Here is a 10,319-nt window from a genome sequence, read left to right as displayed (position 1 = left end):
CACTCACATTAGGTCCCCAGCACAAGGGCCTTTGCCCTTTTTGTCAGCTCTTGGAAGGGGGGAAAGGGAGACACTACCTGGTTTGGGGGTATAATCGCCCTCCTCTTCACCTGCCTAATCCTTTTCCTCACATTAGCGGAGCATTTGCCCTCCCCACCGAAACAGGCTGCCCAAACCGGGTTCCTACTTTGTTTCTGGGCTCGACCTAAGGCACCAAAGGGTGCAAACGACGGTGTTCTTCTCCCTCTACCTATACCCCCCTTCAGTGCATTTTCCCACCGGTTTGGTCAGTCGACAGCGTTGATGAATGTGCCGAAAGTAGTGTCTGGGCATGTTTACTGAGTGTGAGAAAGCAGTAGTGGAGGCTGGGAGATTAAAACAACAACAACAACTTCTTCTAGGAGTTGGGATAGGTGGATGGAAAGGAATTGTTAATACACTGAGCGGCTGTCAACGTACAGAAACTAATAGGAGATTTGGTCACAGCAATAGTAGGAAGAGTTAAACCAAAAACTTAAACCATTCAAACCGAGTTTTGTAGTGAAAGTGTGTGGTAAATATGCTCATGTAAGCAGCAGAGTTGTATAATGATTACTTTAATACATTCGATGGCACCTTTCCTCAAGGACAGGGAACGCCATTAGAACAGATTGTCAAAAAAAAAAAAAAAAAACAGATTCTCCAGAATGATTATGAATGGACTCAAACAACCTAGGCCTCACCTCTGAGGTCTCCTGTTTAAAAAACTTAGTTTCTGGGATCCCTGGGTGGCGCAGCGGTTTGGCGCCTGCCTTTGGCCCAGGGCACGATCCTGGAGACCTGGGATCGAATCCCACATTGGGCTCCTGATGCATGGAGCCTGCTTCTCCCTCTGCCTGTGTCTCTGCCTCGCTCTGTGTGTCTCTCATGAATAAATAAATAAAATAAAATAAAATAAAATAAATAAATAAATAAATAAATAAATAAATAAATAAATAAATAAAAACTTAGTTTCTAGGGAGGGAGTGACCTTTGAAATCATGCCAACAATCTTAATGTTATGAACAAAATTTTAGGAGGGCCCTTTGGAGTTGTTGGTCCCTGAGGAGATTTTTGTGTGAATTGATGAGGACACTAAAGTCAGAGTGGAAGCAGTTGACAGGAGTAGACGTGAAAATTTTAATGTGTTGTTGAATGATGACTCTTGGATTTTTTTTTTTTTTAAACAAGCTTGTTTAGGTCTGTTTTCATTTACTTTCTACATAATATCGCAACAACCAGAGGATTTTCATCCCACATCTGCCTTTCATTTATCAAAGAGATATGAAAAAAAGTAAAATAAATGAAAGTGTTACAAGTAGACGGTAAAATGATCAGAATGATAGCTATTCCCTGTCATTGTGTCAATATCCATATTGATATTTTAATTTGTTGTCTGACCTCAAAGTGGTGTTGTTTTTACTCCCACTGAATTTTGTGTGTTGCTGTTGGGCCAGCGACACAGGCTGTGTGCTAAATTTTTCCAATTCTGAAACTACAAGCTATCAAGTGATTGGAGTTTTTCCACCTTGTTGAAGTTCCTGTGGAAACTAGTTATAAACGGTGTTAGAGACCAATGCAATAATTCTTATGCAGTGAAATTCTCAGGCAGACGCAGTGGGAGAAATTAAGGGAAAAGCAATCAAAATGTACTGATTTGGGCTTAATTTGAGTTTGTGAAGATCACAATCTGAGCTATGTTTTACTTTTCTGTTTACTTTTAGATGGTTTTCTGAGAAAAGATGAAAAAACATTTAAAGACCAACAAAAGTCCTTAAAGAAGATGCAAACTAATATTAAAAATACAAGATTCTTCCAGCTATATAACCTGGCCTTGCTTGGGGGTTTATTGTCTGTATTTAGTTAAAACCACATAACACTTAAAACTATTCTTTCATCTTAGGCTATAGCACAGTGCTTTATCACAAATTAAAAAGGATTAAAAAGGTTTTCTTGGGTGAAGAGTAAGTTTCAGAGTAAACAAAGCAGTTATTGTAGCCTTTAGACCTTCATTACTGGTAATTTGTGGGATCATATCCATTTAAAATTACTTAGTAAGCTTAGTGTCATTTTTCTCACACTTTATTTATACACTGCTTTTTAAATTTCTTTTATGAGGAGGAAGGACTTTTTGTCATCTTATGTATTCTAACAAGCATGCCTCACAAATAAAAGCATTTAAGCACTCTCTTCGATAATTATAAGCTTATCAACTATCTTTAAGTGGCCCCTTTCTCTTTTTTTTGGTAGAATTGATTCCACAATATGAGTTTCCTAGCACTTCTCTGAGTCTATCTACATTTTTTGCTCCACGGATTTTATTATAATGTGTTCCAGGGGATGATTGTGATTTAAGAAGTACATACATTGTTTTTCCCCAAACATAAAAGAAATACGTAGAGTTTTATGTCTATATTGGATATTTTTTGCTTTTAAATTTTGACAGTTTTATACATAATTCACATATATAAATTCAGTTCAGTTGTTTTTTAACATATCCACATTTGGGCAAGCATCACCACAATTTTAGAACATTTTCATCACCCCAAAAAAGATCCTATACCTATCAGTAGTTACTTCCTGTTTTCCCCTAAACTCCCAAACTAAACTACATATCTATTTTTTGTCTCCACTGATTTGCTTATTCTGGAAATTTCATATAAATGGAACCATAACAATATGTTGTCTTTTTGACTGGTTTCTTTCATTTAGCAGATGTTTTCGAGGTTCATCCTTGTAGCGTGTATCAATACCTCATTCCTTTTTATTGCCAAATGATTTTCCATTGTATGAATATACCATATATCATTTATCCGTTTGTCAGTTGATGGATATTTGCGTTGTTTCCTCTTTTTGGATATTACGAATCATGCTGCTGTGAACATTTGTGTCCATTTTTGTGAAGACATACATCTTCATTTCTCTTGGGCATATACTCAGGCATGAAATTGCTGGGTTCTATGGTAATTTTATGCTTAATGTCTTGGGAAACTGCTAAACTGTTTTCCAGTGTGACTGCATCATTTTACATTTTCACCAACAGTATGTGAGAGTTCCAGTGAATTTTTCCATCCATATCTTTGCCAACACTATTATTGTCTTTTTTTTTTTTCTTAAGATTTTATTTATTTATTCATGAGAGACATACAGAGAGAAGCAGAGACATAGGTAGAAGGAGAAGCAGGCTCCCCACAGGGAGCCCAATGCCGGGACTCTATCCCAGGACCCTGGGATCACGACCTGTGCCAAAGGCAGATGTTCAACCATTGAACCACCCAGGTGTCCTTGTCTTTTTGATTATAGCCATTCTATTGAGTGTGAAGTGGTATCTCATTGTAGTTTTTATTTGTATTTCCCTTGTGACTGTTAATACTGAATATCTTTTGTGAGTTTATTGGCTGTACATCTTTAGAAGTGTCAGTTCAGGTCTTTTGCCCATTTTTAAATTAGACTTTTATTATTGAGTTTCTATATTTTGATTTGTGAATGCTTTTACTTCACTTCTGGAACTCTTAATACGATTTGTTTAAAATTTTTCTTAATATTGTCTTAAAAACCTCCTTTCAGCACTAGTGATTATTGTTTTATAATTGACTTACATGTTGGTGATCTTTGTTTGAAAACAAAATCAAATGTGGTTAAAGGATACAATTTTAATTGAGTATAAAATAGTAATTAGTGTAATAAAAGGCTAACCTCTAGGGATTCTTTCATTTTTATGTTTATTGTACTTGCTCTCTATCCCAAGGCTTAAATTTAGCATTCAAAAAAGGAAAGCTCCTGGAAACATTGTCATAACATGTTTACTTTAGTGGAATGAGTTGACAGTTTCTTTACTTCCCTTATGGAGGACTTCTAATAAGATAGTGCTTATTACTTCGTTGTGCACATTGGTGTGACAGCCACAAGTGTCTGAAATAAGGACAGATTAACATGCAACCAAATTAGAAATCTCAATGGTTTTTCCTGTTGAAGAAATCATTACAGTTAGCTTATGTTACTGAGGATAGGAAAAGCCATTGCTTTTATTCTTTTGAGAAATACGTAAGCCATTTTTGTGATAGGTAGCCAAAAAATGTTTTCCCCTTGCTCAATTTCTCTTCACAATTATATTTTCTTTTAATCTATAGTGTTGCCAGTCACTAATTCATTATTTCTGGTATAGAGTTCTTATGTGAAGGTACTTTGCTTTGTATATTAAGTGTTTAATGAAGTTTAAATGCCTGTTGTGGATCCCAAATCTTTTGGGTGGTTTTAAATTTGAAGAAAATGCCTGCTTTTCTTGAACCAGATGTTTATATCTTCTTAATAATTTATAAAAATACATTACAAACAGTTTTTAGGATGAAATGCTTTTACTAATAATATGTAATATATTAGCAAATATTAGTAATATGTTATATTGTATATAATGTTACATATAATAAATATTACAGTAATAGAGTAAAATATATAGTAACATTTAGTAAACATAAAATATTTTATATAAGGTTGATTTTTTTTTTCTTAATCATAAGTTGATATTAGTTTCTTAATCTTTTGTTTAAGGAATTTATGAATAGGGAGTGCCCTGCTGGCTCCTTTGATAGAGCCTGCAACGCTTAATCTCAAGGTCGTGAGTTAAAAAAGCCCCATGTTAGACATGGAAACTTCTTTAATAAAAAAAAAAAAAAAAAAAAAAAAAGGGAAAGAAAAAATCTATGAACAGATTTGACCTATCAGTGTTAGAGCCACAAGAAGACACATAATTTCTTTTAGAAAGCATCACCTTTTATTCTCCCTGGATTAAAATCCTGCAAAAGTGGTTTTAAGAAAAATGAGAATTTAAAATATAAGAAAAACAAATATGGTTGTTAAAACCTTTAAATGTTTTGTAAATTAACATTGCCTGAAGCATAACTTTCTGGGATCATAGGATTGAATTCTTTGAATATTTAAAGCTTAATATTTTTATCCAGAAATAAATTGCCTAGGATAATTTGTATCTTCATTCACATTTTGAAATAGAGTTTCTGAAAAGTGGGTGAACAACTAAACATTTATCCTTAGATGTGGCCAAAAAGTACTTTTTAGCTCAGAGAATTAGATTTTAGGTTTTTCTTTCTTTTTTTTTAAATATATATTTTTAAAGATTTTATTTATTTATTTATTTAGTCACAGAAAGAGAGAGAGAGGCAGAGACACAGGCAGAGGGAGAAGCAGGCTCCATGCAGAGAGCCTGACGTGGGACTCGATCCAGGGTCTCCAGGATCACACCCTGGGCTGCAGGCAGTGCTAAACCGCTGCGCCACCAGGGCTGCCCTAGGTTGCTTTTTGGTTGATGACTCTGCCTTTTACTATTGAGTCCTTTTTTTTTTTTTTTTTTTTTTTTTTTTTTTTTTTTTTACTATTGACTACTTTAAAAAAAAAAAATACCCTTTTGTAATTGCAGAACTTAGTGTGTGCAATTTTGATTTCAAGTCACTTCTCTAAAGAGATAAATCCTTAATTCTGTGGGATTATCTCCTGCAAAGTGCTGTTGTTTTAAGAGTAATTTAGTTTCTTACTGTTGCATAAAGTAAACACAACTAAATTGGTAACATTTGAAAAAGATAGTTTCTCTTCAGGGGTGAAAACTTTTTCATTGTGTTCCTAAGAAGCTTCAATTCTGTCCCTTAATTTACAAAGAAGATTTTTACATTTTTAGTACACATGAAAATGTGAGGTTGATTAGAAAGTTAATATATATATCACCTCAGGAATATTTAAATCTCTCTCTATATATAGTTATTTTTTATTTTTTATTTTTATTTTATTATTATTTTTAAAGATTTTATTTATTTATTCATGAGAGACACAGAGAGAGGCAGAGACATAGGCAGAGGGAGAAGCAGGCTCCATGCAAGGAGCCCAATGTGGGACTTGATCCTGGGACTCCAGGATCACGCCCTGGGCCAAAGGCAGGCACCAAACCTCGGAGCCACCCAGGCGCCCCTATAGTTATTTTTAGAAGGAAAGAAGTAGGTGAAGATTGTACAAGAGTTAAAATGAAGACCTTATATGGTGTTAGATATTACTGGAACGGTAACTCTTTTAACCAGGATGTAATGTGATCTTCGGTTGTAATCCATAGGTAAACATTGGGCCTGTGAGTTAGCAGTTCCATTAACTGCATTTTTGTAGAAGTGAGTCCTTTCATGTATTCTGATTTAAAATATTTCCCTGGTTTAGAGCCAAAATAAGTTGCAATTACTCAAAGCAGTATGGTGGACAAATAAAGATACAGAATTGGCAGGGATAAATGACAATACAGGGAAAAGGTTGAAGATAAAAGGGAAAAGGAAGGAGGTAGTTTGAAGGATGCTTTATCTAGGGCTTATTTGGTTTGGTTTTTAGATACTGCAGGCCTGGATCTATTATCTCTCCTTTCATTAAAGCCACCTGGAGCATCTTTCTACACTATCAATGTTATATGACAGTAAGTAGTATAAATATATTTATAGTCATTTAGTTAACAGATTTTAATAAATGCCCACGAGGCTGGGTTCTGTTTTAGACCTAGAGGAAGTGGGAATGGGTGGTGGGAGTGAGGAATGGACAGAGCGGGCATTTTAGAGAAAGTGAAACATACATGGGGTTCTGAAGAATGAGTAGAAAATAGCCTACAGAGCAGAGAGGAGCACTACAGGTCACAAGGAGGAAAAATAGTATGACAGAGGCAAAGGACCTTATAAGCCATGTCAGGGGACTTGACTTGATCTTAAATACTAGGGGAAGCTGAATGACATGATCAGATTGATGTTTTGCAAGAATCACTCTGATATTGAGGTTAGAAAATGGACTGTACAAGGGCAAGACTAGCAGGGTTGTGTGTGTGTGTGACTGATTAGGACATTTTTGCACTAATCTTAGTAAAACATAGGAGTGGGGGTTTTGGATCAGAGTAGTGGGGATGATGCCTGTGGAGATGGAGAGAAAGAAATGGATGGAATCAACAGATTATTTAGGAAGCCTAATAGATAAGACATGACTAATTGGATGTTGGATTGAGGAAGAAGGAAGATTTTCAGGTTTTTCTGGTGTGGATACTTAGGTAGATGCTGGTATCTAAAATAGGGAAGTGGAGAGAATAGGTTTTTGAGGAGGGGTAGTGGAGATCATAAGTTCAGTTTTAGACCTATTGAACTGATGTTTAAATCAGGAGAAACTTTCTTGTATTTCTCTATACACTTAGCAATACTTGTGGCCACTGAATGTGTTTTTTTTTCCCATACCAAGCAATTCTCTAATCCCCTACAGAGACACAAAGTGGGTGTCCTACAATTCAATTCTGACACTATACACCTGAAGTTGACATCAGATCCCAGATTAAGGGCTCAGTCCCATAAGACTGCCCTCCTCACTACTTCAGATGCCAGTAACAAGCAGTGGTCTTCAGGTTACCTAGAACTTCTGTCTCACTTGGCTACGAATTGAGGGTTCCCATGACCCCCCTCTGGGTTCAATAATTTGCTAGAATGGCTCACAGAACTCAGGGAAACTATTTACTAGTTTATTGATTTATTGTAAGATGATACAATTTAGGCACAGCAGATGGAAGAGATGCATAGAGCAAGGTATGTGGGAAGAGATGCAGAGCTTCCATGCTGTGGGTGCACCAGTACTTCTGTGTTCATCATCCCAGTAGCTCTGTGTTCACCATCCCAGAAGTTCTTTGAACCCCAACATAGAAATTTTTATGGAGGGATCCCTGGGTGGCGCAGCGGTTTAGCGCCTGCCTTTGGCCTAGGGCGCCATCCTGGAGACCCGGGATCGAATCCTACGTCGGGCTCCCGGTGCATGGAGCCTGCTTCTCCCTCTGCCTGTGTCTCTGCCTCTCTCTCTCTCTCTCTCTCTCTCTCTCTCTGTGTGTGTGTGTGTGTGTGTGTGTGTGTGTGACTATCATAAATAAATAAATTTAAAAAAATTTTTATGGAAGCTTAATTATGTAAGCATACTTGAATAAAGCATTGTCTGTTAATAATTAGCTCAACTTCCAGCCCCTCTCCCCTCCCTGAGGCTGGGGGTGGAGGCTATACCAACCTTCTTATCACATGGCTTGTTCCCCTGGCAACCAGGTCTCCATCCCTAGGGGCTTTCCAAAAGTCACCTCATTAACTTCAGCTCTAGCTCAGTTGAAAGGAGGTTAATTATCACATAAAAGTTTAGGACAGAAAAGTGGCTTTTGTTTGTTTTTGGGCTGGGAGAGCAGAGGGGAAAGGGCTTATAGACAGGTTGATTAGAGAAAGAAGGTGTAATTGATAGAACAAAATCTCTTGTAGACTCATATTCATAAGAGACTGGTGTATCATTAATCAATGAGAAGTCTAAGTGGCATATTGGCTGTCTGTATTCACTGCATACTCTTCCTATCAGCAAACTGACATGAGGATCCAGATCACAGTCAGTATATCATTTGAGCAAAGCATTATTAGAAAGGAAGTCAGATGGGCCTAATGACTAGTGTCTTTTTTTTTTTTAGATTTTATTTATTCATGAGAGATATACAGAGAGAAGAAGGGACATAGGCAGAGGGAGAAGCAGGCTCCCTGTGGGGAGCCTGATGTGGCACTCCATCCCAGGACCCAGGGATTACAACCTGAGCCAAAGGCAGTGGCTCAACCACTGAGCCACCCAGGTGTCCCTGGCTAGTGTTTTATATGATGATTTGTTGTGGTCATTTTCCTATAACTCCCTACAGAAGGTTGCTTCAAGAGTCATTTTGAGGAGAGGGATCATTTTACTTGGAAGTAAAGTAGAATTCTGAAATGCTTGGCATTTTAATAAAGTTCTAAATGATTTTTACCCTTTTTGGAAAGAAAACACAGTTATGAGTGACATCAACAAAATATATGACACTTTTATCATTATATTTGTACCTAAAAGAATATATAGTAGGTTTATTCAAATTAGCAGTTTAACATTGTTTAAACCTATTTTTCCTTTTTTCTTTTTTTAAAGAAATGGCTGCAAGCAACTGACCTCACTAGAGAAGTGTACCAGCATTTAGCCCACTATGTACCCAAAATCTACTGCAGGGGTCCCAACCCTTTTCCACAGAAGGAGGACATGCTGGCACAGCATGTTTTGTTGGGACCAATGGAATGGTACCTTTGTGGTGAAGATCCCGCATTTGGATTTCCAAAACTTGAACAAGCAAATAAACCTTCTCATCTTTGTGGTCGTGTTTTTAAAGTAGGAGAGCCTACATACTCTTGCAGGTAAAATATTGTCATTTTCTTTCTAAAAGGCTCTTGTTTTTATGTTTTTTCCCTAAAACTTTGTTTTTGTTTTAAAATTAGAAAATACATCTATATTAAGAAAGTCTGCACAGTAAACACGTATGGTTTATTAAATAATCATGAAATAAATATTCATGTAATTATTTTCCAGGTCAAGAAATAGAACATCATCAGCATTCCAGAAAACCACTGTGTGCTTTGTGCCTTCCCTGTATTTAACTGCTGCCCTGACTTGTAATAGTCACTTCTTTACTTTTCTTGATAGTTTTCTAGTTAGTGATTCTTTTCAACATGTGGCTTGAACTCCCGACACTGAGATCAAGACCTAAGCTGAGATCAAGAGTGGGACACTTAACCAACTGAACACCCAAACGCCCCTCTAGTTAGTGATTCTTATTAATGTCCACATTACCTTACATTTGGCCAGTGGGAGCCCTGTCACACTAGTGTCATCCTTTTTACATGCCTTCATTATTAGGGTGTTTTTTTTTTTTAATTTATTTATTCATGAGGGACAGGCAGAGGGAGAAGCAGGCTCCCCGCTGGGAGCCCTATGTAGGACTCTATCCTGGGACCCCAGGATTACACCCTGAGCAGACACTCAACCACTGAGCCACCCAGGTGTCTCACCTTCATTGGTCTTTGAGTGCTTCTTTGCTTTCTGGCACAAGATATCCATAGCTTACTTTGTACTTACTCTGAACCATATGTAGAATCAGCCATTTCAACAAGGAGTTTCATTTTAGGTAGGAATGGTAGTTAGAAACCATTATCTGGTTGCTATATGTACTTAACTGCTATAGAATAACTTAACCTTTTGTATTTTTTTAAATGTTGAGAATTGAGTATACAAGGGCAGTAGATGGAGAGGAAACCTTTGAAACCATTTACTCCTCTATTTCACAGAACTAGTCATTGTCAACAGTTTCTTATGTATCCTTCCAGAAATTTTTTATGCATATCTAGGCCTATATATATGGCTATCTTACACATATATGCAAACATACATACAAAAGGGAGTATGTGTTACATATATTTTGG

General features: G+C 36.8%; 1 protein-coding gene across 7 annotated transcripts in view; it reads left to right on the top strand.

Annotated features, from left to right (window-relative positions):
- Positions 1-10,319, top strand: part of UBR2 (ubiquitin protein ligase E3 component n-recognin 2) — a 126,318-nt gene that overhangs the window by 745 nt on the left and 115,254 nt on the right. For 5 of the 7 annotated variants that reach the window (XM_077903988.1, XM_077903986.1, XM_077903987.1 and 2 more), the window contains exon 2: positions 8,998-9,257. In XM_077903988.1, coding sequence (XP_077760114.1) covers positions 8,998-9,257 — 260 coding nt within the window. Of the gene's footprint in view, positions 1-6,393; positions 6,476-8,997; positions 9,258-10,319 lie in introns of those variants that run through there. The other 2 variants (XM_077903989.1, XM_077903991.1) reach the window with 2 other exon arrangements.

This window comes from Canis aureus, chromosome 7 (assembly GCF_053574225.1).
Source record: "Canis aureus isolate CA01 chromosome 7, VMU_Caureus_v.1.0, whole genome shotgun sequence".
NCBI lineage: Eukaryota > Metazoa > Chordata > Mammalia > Carnivora > Canidae > Canis > Canis aureus.
Note: the sequence above shows the minus strand (reverse complement) of the source record. Positions and strands in the feature narration are given on the sequence as shown.